The sequence below is a fragment of the Carassius gibelio genome, chromosome B1, assembly GCF_023724105.1.
Source record: "Carassius gibelio isolate Cgi1373 ecotype wild population from Czech Republic chromosome B1, carGib1.2-hapl.c, whole genome shotgun sequence".
In the NCBI taxonomy this organism is placed as follows: Eukaryota; Metazoa; Chordata; class Actinopteri; order Cypriniformes; family Cyprinidae; genus Carassius; species Carassius gibelio.
Genome location: NC_068396.1, coordinates 28,596,918 through 28,616,740, shown reverse-complemented (window position 1 = coordinate 28,616,740; position 19,823 = coordinate 28,596,918). Strand labels below are relative to the sequence as shown.

Sequence of the window (19,823 nt, the reverse complement as noted above, 5' to 3'; positions counted from 1 at the left end):
TGAAACCCTTCTGCCCTACAGCAGCTCATGAAAAGAGCACTGCACTTGTCATCTCAAATCAGACGTCATTGCAAATCGTCAGACTTAAGCACCTCAATATGCAGCTTCTCTCTGTCCAAATTGAAGTGATCAGTTGACCATGTGAAAGATAAGGCTGCTCCTATCACTCTAAATTGCACAATGTGTCCAAAAACACCAGTAAACGAGAATCTAACAGAGCCAATAAGGATTACAAAGGGATGACAAAATAAATTGAATTTAGACTGTAGAGGACTTCTACGGTTTGGATCAGTGTCTTTTTTCTGCTCTAAATAATTAAGATAATTAAGAAGATAATTAAGAAATAGGCTATACTTAGGTACTTTCTGACTGATGATATAAATTATTACAACTGGTGAAAAAAACATTTTGTCCACAAAAATGTGATTAATTAAAGTTGGGAATATGAAATGAAAACTGTTCTTGCTTGAGACTGAATAGTTCCTGGAGTGAATACTTCTGCTCCTCATTCCAGGCAAAATCACAAAACTCCACTTGCCATCGCTCAGATACTTTGCCTTGGATAGAAAGTGTAATGGAGAACAGGAAAAGAGCTAAAATGGAAGGAGAGATGTGGGGGAGAGAGGAAGAGATGGTAGCTTTTAGCTCACCTCCATAAAGTGCTTTCCGTTACACTGCCAAGGTGAAAGTCATACAGCTTGGTGAGAATCAGTATCACCTGTAGAAAGAAAAACAAAAAGTCAAATAAATATATGCACTGGTTTATTTATTACTCTTATTCCTTTCAATCACGTTTATTTGTATTGCAGACAGTTTCTTTTAGGAGCCAAAAACGAGCTTCAGGAGACTTCACATATTTCAATTTTCAGGACAGATACAGACTGCAGAATTCAAGTTAATAACAACAGTGCTTTACTGTAGCTCTTAAAGTCTTTGAACATGGGGTCCGAAATTCTCTTTCGAAAGTTTTGCAAGTTAAAAAATAAATACAAGCTTACGTTGTGTCAGTCATTTTTACACACAATTCAGATCAGGTTCGATTTTCTGCATTTTTGCATCTGTAACAAACAGTTTGGTACGAATGAAAAAAACGCATATGAAAATGTTTAACTCCAGGACGTTTAAAAATCATGTCATTTCATGATCTTTAATGTCATTAAAAAAAGAGAGCAAATTCATATATATATATATATATATATATATATATATATATATATATATATATATATATATATAACATATATTAAAATATTTTTACATAAATAAATACAAAAAATTATTAACAAACATTAAAAAGCAGAAGGTAAATTAGATTATATGTGTTTACACTGCATGCAAAGCTACTGATGCAGTATTGAGCAAACAATGTTCGTCTTGTCTGTTTACATTCATAGAAAATAAATTTACAATGTTTACATCAATGCATTGCCAAGTTGGGTATCTTTTTTTAATTAAGTATCAACGTAATGCCAAAACACCAGTAGTTTTGACATCTACTCCTCAGAAAACTTCTTTAAAGCTATTTAGAAACCTGAGGGCAGCCTAAGGGCCGGTGGATTGCTATGCTCATTTTCCCCAAAGCCCTTCAATTGTTTGTCTTCCCGACCCCCGTGATGTTGTGTTTACTTCTCTTTTGTGTCAACAAGCAGGACTCAATCGGCCTTCGAGGCTGTAAGCCTGGTGGGATTAAGCTTGATAGTTCTCAACCCTGACCTTGGGCTCTATGATCTGTGAGAGCTTTTAGCCTGAGGATCAGCGAGAAGACAGCGGGAGCTGCTGAACTAGCCATCCAGAACGTCAAACACTCATGCATGCACATGCATCACACGTTCACCACACCGACCCCATCAAACACCTCGACATGCTTCACGGCGCACACCATTGAAAATTATAAAGGCTTAAAAATGTGTTTTCCTTGCATTTTTCTTCACTGTAAGGAAAAGTGGGGTAAGATGTGTCGCCCTCTTAATCATGAAATTATGCATTCATTTACAGCTGCCTGGGCTTATCTAGGCCTAAAGGCCCATTTACACCAACAATGGTAACTATAAAGATGACTATAATGATAACAATATCAGCACCCACGCCAACTGATGATGACATTCTGTTTATTATAACCAAGTGCTTCAGTCGTATCGTCTGTCACTTTAAGCACTCAAGGATAGATTCTGATTGGCTATCAAAGACCTGAAGGTGATTTTCATGACATCATTCCATTCCTCTGTTCTTAAATATATTGTTATTATAAAATATTTTGTTTTAATAAATTTATTTTTTAATTGCCCAAGCAACAATGCTCAAAAAAGTTGGCTGGCAAAATAGCTCAAAAAGTTGCCCCATGTATCATCAGTCAAAGAAACAAATTAGTGCTATAAAGACGATAAACAAATCTCTGAATTGACTGCCAAAATTAATTTAGCACAGTCAATACACCCCCCAAAAAAGAGAGACTGACTTCCACCATGACTTAATTACCTTTAAAACCAAGAAGAACATGCATGGGGCATCACATTAGGTGACAGACAGTTATATAATTAATAAAGGGCTCAGTGCTTACATTTGCTTCACAAATGCAAGGCAGAAGACAGATTATAAGTCACCGTTGCAGCACATGGTCCCTCACATTGACATTTTACATAATTACGGCCATTTCCTTCTGTCAGATGCTGCTGTGTTTCCTGTACAGGTCTAGGTAGGTTTGAGATGATGGGTTTCATTTGCATATTCATATTCATTTTCCTTTGATAGCTTTGCCTAGTGTAAAACAGGCCTCTTCCCTGAAGCAGGGCGACAAACAAGCTGTCACTTTGAGTCATGTTGGTAGTAGCGGCTACTCGGTGTCTGTTTCAGAAGATAAAAGTCATGAGACGTGAAAAAAATGTATGAGAGGGGGAAAAAAGTAGCTTATACTCTGTTCAAACCCCTTTTCTTCACAAAATGATTCTAATGTATAATGAAGTGGCTTCAGCAAACGCCAAGGCCAGTTTAACAGACGGACTCTAACATCTGTAACTGTCTAGGCTCATGACCTCCACTCTTAATATGGAGAACAGATTGTTCAAACCAAGAATCATTCCAACACAGAGTTGCAAGTTGTCTAAATGAGAAGAGAAACCAGTTATGGAAAGTAATTTTGAGACTAGACCAAGTTAGTTAGGAAAGAATCACAACCTCTGAACCCTTTCACTTCTTCTAAACGCCAATGCATTGATCAGAGACCCCAAGGCCATTTTAATATATATAAACTTTTAACAATTTAATGAGATATACATCCACAGAAAATATGGTCTTGATCTAGAAATTGAGAGAAAAACCCATCAAAAATCTTGGAGAGAGAAGAAGATATACTGTAGACACTGCAATATAAACCATAATTAGATTAGATTTTTTCTTTTTATCTTTTTACAAGTACTATGCTTACTATACTATATTTATCTTTTCTAAAAATGTATTTTTCTCAATTATTCTTTCAAATTAGATTGCATAGAAACTCCCAGATGTATTTGGATTGGATGAAAGCCACAAAGCCAGAAGCAAAAAAAAAGGCTTGCCATTAGCAATACAAGAAAGAAAGAAAGAAAGAAAGAAACAAAAAAAGATAAAGATAATTGAAAATAGGGGTGTAAGAGAGACACAGAAAGATTTGTTGTTCCTAAGGGCTTCTATTCTTTATAGTGTGGAAGCACAGAGGTCTTAGCTGCAGTGGCATTTTACACAAACACAATGTGGAGGCTCCAACCTCTTGATGCCATTCTGCATTGTATTTTCCAGCTGATCAGCAAAACTCTTGCTGACAAATAAAGCACAGATCTACCTCTGATGACTGGTGCTCATGCAGCATAATATGCAATAAACCACTGCAAAGCAAGCAGATATGAGTAAAAGGTCATAAACGTTCCAAAGCTGAATTGAAACTGAACTTGTTTATTAAATAGTTCTGTTATCTCAGTGGTTCATGTTCATTTGTCTTATCATTTTTAGCAATTCGTTTTTGTCATGTGATTTACCCATAGTCTTGTATTCAATGCCTAGTTCCATTTGTACTTGGAAGTTGGGAATTTCCAAATTCCCAGCAGGAACTTTAACAGTGCTGTCTAGGAGTTATCGCAACAACTCCAGCTTCAGAATTCAATATGGCTGCTCGGTGCATCAACAGAAAAAAAAAAAAAAAACAGTAGTAATATAGTGTTTATTAGCCCTTATGTTTGTCTCAACCTGCACACAGTACTATCCAAGCTCTGTTTTGTGGACATGAAACTCTGGAATTATCTTTGCAAAATACTGATGTTATGTTATTGATAACAATTGACGTGTCCATCTCAGATTTCGGACTTCTCTACCAGAACAAGGTCCACTTGGATGTGACGTCTTTACCAGCTCCTACATATGACTTTGAAGGTAACTGGAACACAACATTAGCTGTTTGTCATGTTTTTTGTGTATTAAAGTACAGTATGTTACACTGTTCATATATATTATTATATATATATAATTCATACTGTAGTATGTTTAGGATCGTTTGGGTTTCTATGCCTTTGTCCTTTATGCCTTACTTTATGCTATAACATAAAAAAATATTGTTAACTTTAGTGATAGAAAAGCTGGATAATTTTACTAACTCTTTTGTTTGATCATTCTTCAAAATGAATGAATCTTTATTCAAAACAATTAGTTAATTTGAGTGGTCTTAAATATTATATTTTCAATAGCCAAATTACCCAACCACACCTACCTACACAAATTTGACCGTATTCCGAATGGAGAAACCATTATAGTGCAGCCAAATATAATTACATAAATTACATATACTGTAAGATTTTTGGGCCAAATCTTACAGCCCTAGTCATGAGCCTCTGCAGGATAGGAAACTTTTACAAGCCATACTCAGTTACTGATAAATCGTTTCTGAGCATTTCATTAGATTTACGTTTGTGAAACAACCATAATCCTTTTAGCTTCCAGTCTGTTGGTTTCAATCGTTCAGGCTCAGTGTCCCATTCAAGAAGCTCACGCACTAGTTAATTCATTCAAGTTGTCACATGGTTACAGTGTGTACTAGTAAGAAGACGATGCAAGTAGACACTACTCATTCTGTGATGCTGCTCTCCGCAAAACCCCAATTGACCTGCAATTAATCATAGAAATGTCAATTATCCATGACTTGGATTATCATCATTGGACTTTAATTAAAGCAACCGCGACAAACAGAAATATTATTAGCATAACTAAATGTTCCATGTCCACAAAGACCAATTTAAAGTGTCAAACTTAATTTAGAGGGGACGCGGTTTGCCCTACCACTAATGAAGGGACTAATGGCTTCTTTAGAAGAACGCCTCTGTCTCTCTCAAACTCTGTCTCCATCTCTTTTAAACCATCTTGAATTCTTTTATCTCCTGTTAGCCGGAGGCTACTGCAGGGTCAACTACATGCTGACCTGTGTGGCCGTAAATTAAGTATTGCATTTTAAGCAGGAGAGTGTGAGGCCTGTTTATGAATCTGTTGAATTAAATCAGCCAATGAAGTCGAAAAGCTCAGCCAAGATGCAACTTTTACGATTAACTCATCAACGCGAGAGGTTTTTAACAAATGCACCTGCAGTTAATGATGGCTGACAGACAAATGTTTGAAAATGTCATCACTGCCTTTTGGCTGACACTTTTACAATGTTCACCGAGACATAACGGACGTTGAACAGATTGTGTCTTCCTCTGCGGCAGAAGACAGATTTAATGTTTCGGTGCCACATCATGTCAAAATAGCATTGCAGGTAGGGACTGAATTGCTCCCTATGGATTAGCGCAAAGAGTTAGCTTTGATGCGTCAACGTGTTTGATTTAGATGTTGCAACAGGAGTAGAGGACATGTGCACACAATGTCCCACAAATACAAAATCAGACTTTCAGAAAACAACAGTGGTTGATTTATCTATCCACAGGGGCTTTCGCACCTTGTAGGAACTCAAATAGGAACTCTATAGCTATAGGAACTAGCCACCAGTGCGGTCCCCCGACAAACACATTTTCCTCTTTGGCCATTTTCATGGTTGCATTCACGCCACCGTTAGAAAATCTGACGTGATGTAAGCCATCTATCTACCCATTCATCCATCTATTTATAACTATCCATCTACCTCTCTATCATCCATCCATCAAGTATATACTGTATTGACCCAAATATAAGACAATGTTTGTTTCTTGGAAATACATCTGAAAAGTCGTCTTATATTCAGGGTCTAGACTTTGACATGTCAATAATAAACATAACAATGAATGTGCCATGAAATAAGTAATGCAATGTGTGTTGTAAAGATCGCAAGTGAAAACAAAAGAAAAAGAAAATGCTTACAGAGGCATGAGTTGTGACTGTCATTAGCCCGATGGGACCAAACTTTCTCTGTAAGTGATTTTAAAATGTAAGAAAGTACCCAGATTTGAAAACTACAATAAATTTTACTTCTACTGTTAATAAAATTTTGTTAGGCTACATTGAGATGGATGGACTAAATGTTATATAATTCATATGGGCTACCTGTTATTTTTATAGTATATTAAAAAGTGTATTTTTTTATGTGATTATTGTTGGTACATTTTACCAGTATTTACCATACTTTCAAAACTAACATTTAAATAGGAAAAAATATGCAATATGAAAATAATTTAGGGAAAAAAAATGGTTTTCAAAAAGCCTTTTTGAAAAAGGTACATCTGGAAAAAGAGGGGACACCTTATAATAAGGGTCGTCTTATATTCGGTATATTCCATATCTTCTATCACTCATCTATCTGTCTATCCATCCATCCACCATAAAGCTACACCTCTATCTCTCCATCAATCATCTATCCATCTGTTGCTCCATCCATCATTTATCTATATCCTCTATCTCTATCAAGCAAATTAGCATGCACATATTTGTCTATATCTAGGCCCTATCTATCCATACATCTGTCCATCCATCCATCTCTCATCTTGACTATTTCTAGTTAAATTTTTACAGTGATACCGCAAGGTTGTTCTGAATTTCAAATTGACTTCTTTACATTCAAATCTGAACTGTAGTTCTGAATCCTACCTCAATTCAAATTCAGGAACTAAATTGGGAAAGAAACTGGGAACAATAATTTCTCAATTTAATTCTGAATGTCACAGCCCCTGCTTGCTACATGCAATTATGAACATGGGCCAGCTTGATTCGTAATGAAAATATTCATTTGACTGGATCACACTGGTGAAGACATTCCATACAATCCCAGTGAAGTATGCCACTTTTATTCTGGTACATCCTCTAGAACCAAGATGGGGAATTGCACTGCGCAAATTGCATTCAGCTCTAATTTTTTGAGGCGTGTTTGTGTCGTTACCTGATTTGCATAATTCCTTAACAGGCACAGAAGCAATAAAAACATTGCATGGAAATAAATGAAGCTATATGTGGGCCCAATTTCTTCTTAGTGAATTCCTCTTTAAGTGTTCTCAAATATCTAAAAGAAGATATGGTTCAGCCTCAGGGTATTGGCATTATAACATATAGAACAAACATGTCAACGATTAGATGTAGTAGCAGAATGATGCCATATAACTCAATTATATGGTGGGAGAAAAATCCATATAGTGACATATGACATGCAGTGATGTTAGATTGCTATTCATAACATAGTATAGTTATGTCAGTATGGCTGTTAACACAATACGAGGAGGATTTCTCATTAAAATGAACATGGAATATGCTCTCTCTCACACACACACACACACACACACACATAATCTGTCTATCTCTCAGTGTAATTTATGGCATTTACTGCTTCATATCTCAGTGTGGAATCAAATTCTTGCCAGCTTGTGTCATTTCACATAACCTCAAAATGAAACATAGATACTGGGATCTTTTTTAAATGAGTCAAGATATCTCCAGGAAGAATATTTTTATAGACTGCAATTATATAGAACACAGTTGGAAAAGAAACAAGACCCTCCAAGAACCAAACCTGATTCCAAGACCCTCAAAAATGCTTTTATTTTATTTATTTATTTATTTATTTTTTCATTTATAAAAATCACCACACTTAAATGTATATATAACATTTAAGGGACTAGTTATAAATAACCAGATGTTTGCCCCGCTGGTCTCTGAATCTAATTCCAGTAATGGCCATTAAAAATTAGCAATGTATTCTGATCATATCAATTCATGCAATCCAATAAGTATGCAAGCAATAAATGCAGCATGTGTTGCAACAGTGTCTTCCAGTGCAAAACAGAAACCACATTCACCACTACATACACATTACCTCCACACAGTTATTAATTAGCACGTTAACTGTTCATTAGGTGCTAATCAGAGCAACAGGCCATACTAAAACAGAAATCTGAGTTTGCTGCACTGTGACAGTTTGACTGGAGGGCTCCTATCACAGTCTAATTAAGCTTCTGCAGTTCACTGCCATGAGTCGTCACACGCCATCCTGAGAAAAAGTGTTCAGTCAGTTGCTGTTCTCATTGCTCAGATTCTGTTTTCATTAAATTTAAGAGAAACCACACAGATGTTCCTAGATCACCACAAAAAGTATCACAACAGATATAGGAACTAATCATAGCTCAGGATATTCATAATAAGAATCAATGGAAGTGTGATGAATGCTCGTTAGAAGGAAACATAGAGAGCTTATCTGCGGAAATTTTAATTAAGCAAATCATTAAAATATGGACTTCAGCCTCTCTGTCAGTGTAGCTAGATTGTAACTCTTGTTTTGTAATACTGTAAGTGGAAATCTAGTGATAAGAAAACTGTTAAACCTGATTTGTTAAAGGTGCACTAAGTAATTTTTGCCAAACGATGCTGATATTTGAAAGTACTAAAACAAACACACCCTTACCCAACAGGACGTTTTCCTTATTTTGAAATCTCTGCCCCACACATACACAACCCTGGCATAATGATGATCGTGGAAAATAAGATGACAAACAAGCATATTAAAACAAAAGCCATCGCAGATAAGTTATGAGAAACGAAGCCAAATCAATGTTACTCACCTAACAAGAAAAAAAACGCAACCTCTGTGTGCAGTTTGAGCTTTTCCTGCTCCTTGAGTCTCCTTCACCATTATAAAGTTGCTCTGATATTAACACGGGTCCTAGCTCTTGCCTGATCATAATCCTTCTTTTTAATATTTTGTTTCTCTGATATTTTCCTCTTTTTTATCTGCCATCTGTCTCTCTACCTATTGTCACTATCTGCTAATACTGTATATGTCATCAAATTGAGCACTCTCTTCTACAGTATCTATCATTACAAGACATGCCCACTTACTGCTGATTGGCTAAAAGTGTGTTTTGGGACTCGGTCCAACGCTGTATTCAAAAGCATTTTTCAAAAATTACTTAGAGCACCTTTAAATGTTTACTTCTACTTACATGCAGTATCATGACAGCTACCCTAAACCTGTAGCTTCAAGCTTACTTAAAAATTAAAGGTTTGTAAATGTTATACTTTAAACTACATTCAATACAGAAACTGTCAAAAATGTAGACTACAATATTATTACTAAAACTACACTGAAGCCATTTAAGAGCAACATAACAAAGAAAATGCTAAACAAAAAGTAAAACAAAACAAAATAAAACAAAGCAAAGCAAAGCAAAACACAAAAACTAAGCAAAACAAAACAAAGTAAAGATAAACAAAACACACATAAAACAAAGCACACAAAGCAAAACAAAACAAAAAACAACTAAGAAAGCTAAGGCCATGTGTTTGATTTCAAGGGGCAAATAAAACAAAATAAAATATAATTAATTTACATTAATTAAAGAAAACAAATTCAAAGTGTTATGTAATGTAACCAGTAAAGCTAGAAATAGCATCATTTACAAAAAAGTAACAGTTAACAGCAGCATTCTGCGCAGGGATTCATTTGTTTGACGTTAACATGAACTGTCCGAATGAATCGACTCACTAAAAGCAAACATGCTACATGCTGCTCGATCAAAAAAATCCTTGCTTTTTACTTTAAAAAGCTAAATTCAAACTGGAGTTTGAACAAAGATATGCTAATGGAAAATGTTGTTTAGTTACTCCTCAGCACTGATCACATGAGTGGAAACAAGTGGCAAATAAACACTTTATTGAATAATAATGTTATCTTTCATTTCTTCAAATGCTGTTTGCTTTGAAATCTATTCCCATCATTGCCTTTGGGCAATGATAATGAAGTCATACATCTAGTGTCAGGGTTTCATCTTTTCAAACATCTTTACCCTAAAGTGGTCCGATACTTATGCACATCTTTACTTTTAATCAAACAAAATAATTAAACACTTCTTTCACACTAATGGTTGCCATTGATTCCCATTATCTGGCATATATATCAACAACACAGATTAATACGTAATATGCATCGCTGACTCCACTTCTTTCCCACTTCAGTTCTTTAAGGAGCATGTTACCATGGCAACAAGGCCCCCCACAAAAATCAGTTTTGCTCTTTAAGACTGGCTGACAACCATCAGGCATCCATTTTGTGCATTGGAAAAAATCGTTTTAATTGCGTTGGGATGCAAGTATAAACCGTAAGCAAACAGAAAATGTTAAGGTCAGATGAACTATGTTAACTTGCAAAGTGTTTGAATCCTAAGCTGTCACTTTAGATATGATCAACAGCACTGAAGGCATTTATTTGCTCAAACATTATGTAAGAAAAAAACCCAGACATGGCTGCTTTGAGCCTTTCCTTAGAGAAAAATAAAAAGATGTAGGAACTTGCTTTAGTGCAGATCTATTGTATTCACGATCCTAAGAGCCTGTTGACATCCCTTTGCAAAAAGGGTAAAATAAACTGCAAAACCAAGCACAGAGCAGTGTTTCCTCTCTCTTGTACACCCACTTCCATTTTCCCAGGGTGCATCTGCTTCTCCCTGGCCACCTCTTGAGCAACTCGAGCGAATCAAACACTGTTTGACTGCCTGGAGTACGGGCAGCAGGCCCTTAGTGTGAGACAAAAGTTAAAAACCCTTTTGTGTAAACCCTCATCTTTCTCTCTCTCTCTGTCTTCACCAGCTCTGTATCGCCAGTGCCCAGAAATCAAAGCAGAAGCCCAGAGTCCTTCTAATTATGTTAAAAACTGTGCAAGACTGAAATGTTTTTTTTTTAATTTTTTTATTAAAATTACATTTTACACTTAATATTTTATTACTGCATACTGTACTGCTTTATAATGTACTACAATACTGAGGTGCAGAAGTTTGCAACTAAGGAGTATAAAAAGCAGAAAATCATGCTATTTTGACATAGTATAAATAAATATCTGTTTGCACTTAGTCACTGCCTATAATTGACCCTTTGCAGGAAGCTTTTATTGACAGAGGAGATCTGACCAATCATAACGCCGAATCCTCCATTTTGTTCGACAAGCAGATCAGACGGGAGAGAATATTGAAAAAATATATATAATAAACTTGACAACTAGCTAGACGTGAACTGTGGAACCTGCGTTCGATCCTGTCGGTGCACTGGTGACATAAGAGAATAAAAGCCACTAACTTGAGCATTAATGTCTTCCACCACCGAATCACTGCTGTTCCTTTGTTCAAAGCACTTAACCCCCGTGACTCTAGGTGGACCGACCCTTCAATTACAGCACTGCAAGTCTCTTTAGACAAAAAACAAACAAACAAAAAAAACATCCTCTGATAGACGATTATGGTCATTTATAAATTTGCCAGGTGGACCATGTTGAATGTTCAGTTAAAATATGCAGAGAGGTTGGTCTCCTGGATGATGGCTTTTGTTTTTTTCCGGCTCCCACACAAGCGCATGAGTGTTCTTGTGGTAAATAGGCAGCAGATAATGTGCGCACTTGAGAGCTACAGAAAAAGGCCAGCGCCATAGTGTGTTCTCACTGAACTCTCTCTCTCTCTGTCTCTCTTTCTTTCTCACTCGCTCGCTGCCTCTCTGCACTCATTTCCTCCTTCCTCTCAAATTCAAGTGTTCTTATTAACATGCACAATTGAATTGCAAAGCATTAGCTCTGTTGGTCATATTTAAACTAAAGACCAATCTACTTTGATGTTTTTTTTTTGTTTTTTTTTAGTTTTTCTCTCACATCTAAGCCTTTGACCTTTACAGTGCTAATTGGTTTTAACGAAATTCACCCAAAGGAACATTGTATTCTAAATGGATTTAGAGCCCTTTAAGTTGTTTTATGAGCCTTGGTTTTCAAACTGATTTCTTTCTCTCTCTTTTTCCCCATCATTACTTTGCAGGGATCTTAATCGCAATGTTTAAAGTTTTATTGACGGCTATTTGCGTGAAGATGTTGCATATGTAGATTAGATATGGATGGCCATAGAAATAAAACCCGATTTCATAGTATGAATAATATTTAACAAAAGTTACAGTATATATTGGTGTATAGTTGTAAGTATGGATACACAATGAGAAGCATATTCCATTTGTAGGGTAATTATATAAATAGTGTCTTAGTCATCAACCCACAGTACCTATTGGATTAGCTGTACACCTTTCTCCTCGTGTAATGTTCTCTGCGTCTGCGGTCGAGTCCGAGGGGTAAAGTTCAGTGCACTGGAGCTGAAACAGTGACTCATGGGTACAGACCTCGTAAGGGCTCTCTGTGCACGTCAGGCTGAATCACTGCAGACCAGACACCGTGAACCTGTTTTCGTATATTTGCTCAGAGGAAAGAAGAATTTTTAGGAAGTCTAACCTCATGTGAAGAGTTGAATCACTGTGTTTTACATTTGTTTCTTCCACATGGGCAATTTCAGTCTCTGTTTTTCCACTTTTTGTTGGTTTTAAGTAGAAGTTGATCCACTATAATGAGGACAGTTTCATTTGTATTTATTTTCTAAAAATATTTAGATAATTTTAATAGAATTCCAATATTGTAAAATTAACAAAATTAACAAAACACCTGTAAAAAAAAAAAAAAAGAAAAAAAGATAAAAATGATTTTTTTTATTTGCTGTAGGTCCAAAAACAAGAAAAACTAAAATAATGTTTCTCAAGTAATTATCTTTTTCTTTTTTCTTTTTTTTTTTTTCTTCTTCTTTTTTACTGGACCAGAAGACAAATTTAAGAAAAATACTAAATTAATGAATACATGAATGTGTATTTTTTATTTATTTATTTTTTTGTTGCAATGTTGTTGTTGTTGTTTGTTTTTTTTAACACTATACTATTTTTATTTTAAAATAAATTATTAGTTTGAATTTGTATTAGTTTTTAAACTTTAGTTTTATATTTTGCCATTTTAATAGCCTTTATTATTTTGAGATATTATATATATATAATTTTCATTCATTTTTCTTTCAGTTTTAGTTCTAGTTTTGTCACCAGTTCCAATTATTATTATTATTTATTTTAAGTTTTTATTTTACATAAATATAAATAGTTGTCATGGAGGGACAACCATACATTTTGCAACATTTTTTTTGTTGTTGTTGTTGTTGTAGTTGTTGTTTTTTATACTATGATACATTTGAACAGAGTTCCAATATTGTAGAATTAAAAAAAAAAAAAAAAAATTCTGTTCATATGCTCTACATACACTGGTAAAAAAAGATCTTTCAGAAATCATTTTAATTTGCTGATTCACTGCTCAAGAAACATTTATTATTATTATCAATCTTGAAAACAGCTATGCTGCTTATTTTTTTACGTTTAAAAACAAGAATAATAATAATACTGCTTCTCAATTAATCATTCATTATTACAGTTTTGATAATTTATTTATTTATTGTTATTTTAAATAGTTTTTATTCTTTTGAGATATGTCTATATAATATTTCATCATTTTTGCATTTAAATTGAGCGATGCGAAGAAGTGCAAGCATTAGTCAAAGATTCTGGAAGAACATCATCATTTAGCTCTCACGTCACGCTGTCCTTGACAGTTGGAGCTCTGCTAAGTTGCCGTGCATTGCCCATCAGGTAATATCTCATAATCCTCAAGGATTCACTGCTTGATGGATGACAGCCAGCAGTCTCCGTGGTAGCACCTACTGGGCAGAAGTCATATCTCACAGCTGTAAAACAGACAACATATTCCCTTTCTAATTTCGGCTGATTGATGCCTGGATGTAAGGTTACAGTATTAGTTACTTGTCTCCATTTCTCAAACGTCTAGAATTATTTATTTTATTTTATTTTTTAACCCCCATTTTCCACTGAGGTGAAAATGTTTCCCATTAGCTGACAGAAGCTTGATGTGAAAAAAAGAGACATAATTAAGATAGTAGGATGTAGCAAGGCATTAATCAAGAAGACATGCTGTGTGTGTGTGTGTGAGAGAGAGAGAGAGAGAGATTCATGTATGCATGTGTGACTCAGAATAAAAATTCAATGGCACATGGAAAACCTTATGATGCCTTGCTTCTTTGGGTAAGTGGAGATAATTGCTTGAAAGATAAGACTGAGAAAAAAAAAAAGAAACAAAAAAAAAACAAGGACCAAGCAAAGCTAATTGCTCTGATTCCATCTGAAGGATAAAGAGATTTGAGTGAAGGCACACGAGGTTTCTGCGCTTGAGAGATGAGTGTTTGTGTTTCTTGATGAGTGTTTAATCATGGCTGTGGTTCAGCTGATAAGGTCATGTAACTGCTAAACTAATTTTAGTTGTGAGATCACAATGCAAAGCTACTGTTTCCTCCACAATGGGTAATCGCAACTACACAATGGGCAAATTCATATTTCTCTAAGCACAAACTTAAGTACTCTGGGCAATATTGTCATGGCAAGTGAGGAAGATGAGGCAATCTGATCTAAATGCAGCATTACACTTTATTTAATAATGAAAACAAGGAAGATACTACCATGACATGAACGTGGCAGCTTCGTCAACACAAAGATAACACGAACAAACTGAAGGAAAAAACAAACAATGGAAATAAAGGAAAACGAAACAAGAAAACCAGATGAAACTAGCTAAAAGTCCACGAAAACCATGAAAGCATACATTTAGACGACTAAAAACGACTAGAAAAGTTTTTCTTTCGCATTTTTGAAAAGCTTAACGTACAGACGAAAATGTCAAAATGGTCCCAATTCACACGAATCTGAGAAAACTGAAAATTCTGTTTTGTGCATGCTATGCTAGAAGATGGCGATGTGTAATTGTGTGTGTTGTTTACACGGAGACAATATTGTTTTCAAAAACTTGCACTTTGAAATCCATTTCTGTAACTTTGCATTTTTAGTTCTCCAAAACATTAAACTGAACACACAATTGAACAGAAGCATGAGAAATGAACATACAATGTTGTATTTTAATTAAAATCATATAATAATAGTTCTGTATAGTTAAATATAAACGTTACACCGATATTAAAATTCCATCAAAAAAATTTAATAGAATAAAATAGATTAGAATTGTAATAGTGCAGAAAGAAATAATACACAAACATTTTATATAAATAAAATGCAAAATATTAAAACACATTATATTGTATAAGTATCCTTGTATTATTGAAATGTTGAAATATTGAAATAAAGTATTCTCTAAGAATCTGCTATTTTTAAAAATAATTTGCACAATGTGTATATTCTTATACAATTATATAGAAACAATATAATTATTTAGTGTATATGTAATATAATTGATCCTTCGCAAAGACTCGACCCCCTTAGTTACTGTTGCTATGTCTGATGTGAGACAGGCCAGGTTATTTCTGGTATGAAATAAAGTCTTGGCTTGCAAATTTTCTTATTTTTGGAGAATTTCAAACAGTAAAATGATTTTGTGGCTCTTAAATATGTCGAGACAGATTGCTGTAGAAACCTTCTGTTAACAAAACAAAATAAAAAACATATCATAGGAAGTTTACTTTCCTTTTGTTTAATAGTTTGTTTAATAATTATTACTCCAGAATATTCCATGATTAAATAACAGAAATTTGTTTGTAAGAAACATTTAAATGTTCTCAATATTGTTGTCATTGCCAAGAGTTTGATAGATGCCTGAATATATATATAACTGCACTTTTTTTTTTTTTTAAGAAATAAATTAACAATTAAAGTGTAACAGAAACTAGGAACAAAAACAAAAGAAGTCCATTTACACACACATAAAACACAGGTGTGAAAATGCTAATTTGTACCACACTAGCAGTGACAAAATACAGCATCTTCTCTGGAACTCTCCGATTCTTTGCAGTAATCTATTTCTAAAGTTTTGAGGGGAAGTGGAAAAGAAAGCAGCCTATATTACAGCAATTTATTACAGTCATTAAAGCTTATTAGCCAGAACTTAAGCCTAATCAAGTTTCTCCTTGATACTCTATGCACTTTGAAGATAGCAGACGCTAAACAAACATGCACAAATTCCCCGATTGGTATCATGTGTTGCACATTTATTTTGTCTGTCAATATCCTGAACACAGTCAATGCATCTCATGAATTTCTAATGCCTTTAGGCCACATAGATGCCAAATATTCCACAAAACAGCGACAAGCTTTAAGGAAGGCCTTCAATTTTCTTATTCTACACTCGTCTTCCTATCCTTTTTCAAAAGCTATTTGATTTGATACATTATTTCATTAGTTTCCCTTTTAGCAAAGAACAAGCAAACCAGTGTAGTAGCCTCACGATTATGCCCCATGTCTGATGCTGTCTCTTATAGTAAAGTCCTTTCCATTGACAAAGAACACAGCTGAGGAACCCTAACTCTAAATCCACTGAGAAGAACATAAAATCTCTTTCATTTCTCAGAAGTTTCTTTTGAATTCAGCTTAAGGCAAACAATGATTTTGGCTCCACTGATCTCAGGTGTTTTAGAAGAGATCTCAACAATACCTCATCAGAACCTTCCAAGACCAAATTTCATGAGCAATACTTATCGGCATTCATTTTGACTCCAAGTCCCCTAAGAAGAGCAACCTTTGAGAACTAAAATGTTCTTCCATGGTATTTCCAGTCCTTTTCATTGTTGAAGTAACAAAACCAAACCCAGCTAAAACTCTGAATAAGAAGTCTAAACCAATGGAGTGAGCTCTTTTTATTACTGGAATAAAGCAAAATGATCTCAAGACCTTACTTTTCAGTCATAATATGAAGAAAACTTCAAATAGAATAACATTCTGCAATTCTTAAGGTTGAGGTTGGTGAGATTTTTTAAAAATGTCTTTGAAACACGTCTCCAAGGTTCACCAAGGCTGCATGCATTCGTTTTATTTACAGTATAACTGTAATATTCAATGCTTTAAACTGATTTAAAATTTAAAAAAATTATTTATTCCTGTGATGTCAAATTTGAATTTTCAGCATCATTACTCCAGTCTTCAGTGCCACATGATCTTTCAGAAATCATACTAATATGCTGATTTGCTAAAAAAAACAAAAAACGTTTCTTATTATTATCAGTGTTGAAAACTGCTGTGCTGCTTAATATTGTTGTTGTTCTAGATTCCTTGATGAATAGAGTAAAAAATAACTGATTAATATGTTATTATGCTGAGAAGTCTTTAATGTATCCTTTCAGAACTGAACAATTCCTTACTAACCCCAAAAGCTTTTATATTACAGCAACAACAGAGTCTCTTAGATGTTTTTGAGTGCACGTTCTGCACATTCTGTTCTGTTCTAATTCGAGTTCTGTGTACATTTGTTTTGATAAAGCCATCAGGGATCATGAGAGAGAATGAGAATTACATACAGTATGTATAAGATGTGCAGATGTATCATGGGCTTCCAAAAGCTTGTTATCAGAGAGAAGCAAACAGCATGTTCCTTGCTATTTCTATCATCCCTGTGTTTGTCTCCTCAGGGTAGGTTGTTTTTTTCCAGGTCAGAGTATGTTGGTCCATGTTTGTGTCCATGTCTGCCTATAGTTTTGTCCATTCAATGTCAGACCATCACAAAGCACAAACAAACAGTATGTCACTAACCAGGTTTTTGATTAATAAAACCTAAGAAGTGGCTTGGAGCTGTTGAGATTCTCGCTTTTCCACCTTTTCATCATGCTAAAAGGAGGAAATAAGAGTACAAAAGTAGATTTCCATATCTATGGTATAATTGGAAAACTTTGGCACAGATTTGAGAGTCTCTGCACATCCCTGACTGATGTGTTGAACCCCTATTGTTTTATTGTGGAGGAAATGTCTGCAAACTGCGCTTGGTTGAACGGTGAATAAAAGATGGATTTTAAATGGCGGTTTTTGTTTCTTGTGCTCTCTGACTTCCTGTTCAAGCAGCCAGAGGCTTAGAGCATATAGCATATATTAAGATGGAAAACAAATTACTTCCTGTTATTTATTTTTTCATGAATATTATGCCCTGTCATTTCAGTCTGGGCTCATTTGTATTCACGGGTATTCAAATGTAAAGCATACATATGTATAATATCAGTTATTGAAATATGAAGATATATGTACAGTTTTAGAGACATAAAAAAAAAATTCTAGAGAAACTTTTTCAAAGTGGCATTCTCATTCATGTATACTGTAAATGACAGAAGGTTTATTCAATTAAAGACTTTTTAGTGAAAAATATATTTATAGAAGAAAATAAAAAATCCATTGCATTGGATGAATTTATAACATCACTGAGTATGAAATCTAATTGAAAAACAATCAATGATACATTGTAATATTAATATATGCATGTCTCATTCTTTCAGTGTTTTGTAAGTGTGTGCATCAATAAATGTGCCATTAACATTTCATTAATATTACATATTCTCTGAACATCATAAATATCTGTGTGTCAAAGATTACATAAAATTGCTGCTATTGTACATTTCAACATCTATCCAAATATATATTACAATTTTTGCATGCTAGAATTAGTATCACACTTTTGGTATGAATGCATGTGAATACAAATAAGATCACGTTGATCCTTTTTTATGCAAATGAAAATCACCACATATTTCTCTGTGGAAAGACAGACAGGTAACTTTCGAAAGCGCTTTAGGCATAAAAAAGGGCTAAATATTTAGTGCAACATAATTTAATATTGCATGTAAAAAAAAATGTAAGGTTAAATGCTGCATGAGTCATCCTCACCGAGAATCTAGTTTTACATGGATTTTTCTATTTGTCTTTTGATTGTTTAAAAAAAACACCTTGGGATGTAAATTAAATCAATCAATTAAATGTATCTAGTGAAGCATGGAATAAACAAATAGTGGGGTGGACGCATTGCAGACAAAGACAGGGACCATGGTTCCATGAACAGATGATGTGTGCAGCGGCCATGCATCTCAATTAATACGCCAAATGTAAAATTGGTTTACTTGTACTTGACTGGGTTTTCCATTTTGCTTGTGTAGAGTATTACAGAGAAATGTTTAACGAATGTTTATAGGGATCTAATGAATGTTTTGAACATTCCCTTAACACATTTGCCTTATACATTATACCCGTTTAAAGATTATCCTTGTTTAAAGACCAAGTCTGGATGAAACAAAAGAGAAAAGGTAGAAGACATGACAAGCATTCTCATTAAAACTTCATTTAAGCAATGTTACACAAGCAGAAGTTTTGTGGCTGCAGGTAAAGGGAGTCAAAAATGAATATCTAAAAAACAAAAAACAAAAATACAGCAATAAATATTTCATTTCAATCTAACCATCTGCTGTGTTAAACTATTCAGAATATCCCCACAGAACAGAATAAGTGAACAAGTTGTTCTTTTTAATCAAATACTTAAAACTAGTAGCCAAACACTTTAATCTCACATTAAACAGCAGTCACTCAAAAAAAAGCACAGCAGGATTCTTTTGCAGAAAACAAATTTTGATTATTTTAATTATTCCAGTCAACAGTGGATGTTGTTCTCAAAAGTTATTGTATATTAAAAAGATACAAACTGC

General features: G+C 34.4%; 1 protein-coding gene across 1 annotated transcript in view; it reads right to left on the bottom strand.

Annotated features, from left to right (window-relative positions):
• The window catches only part of sorcs3a (sortilin related VPS10 domain containing receptor 3a), a 207,272-nt gene that overhangs the window by 127,681 nt on the left and 59,768 nt on the right, over window positions 1–19,823 (bottom strand). Inside the window, exon 2 of the mRNA XM_052546258.1 lies at window positions 651–718. Coding sequence (XP_052402218.1) covers window positions 651–718 — 68 coding nt within the window. The remainder of the gene's footprint in view (window positions 1–650; window positions 719–19,823) is intronic.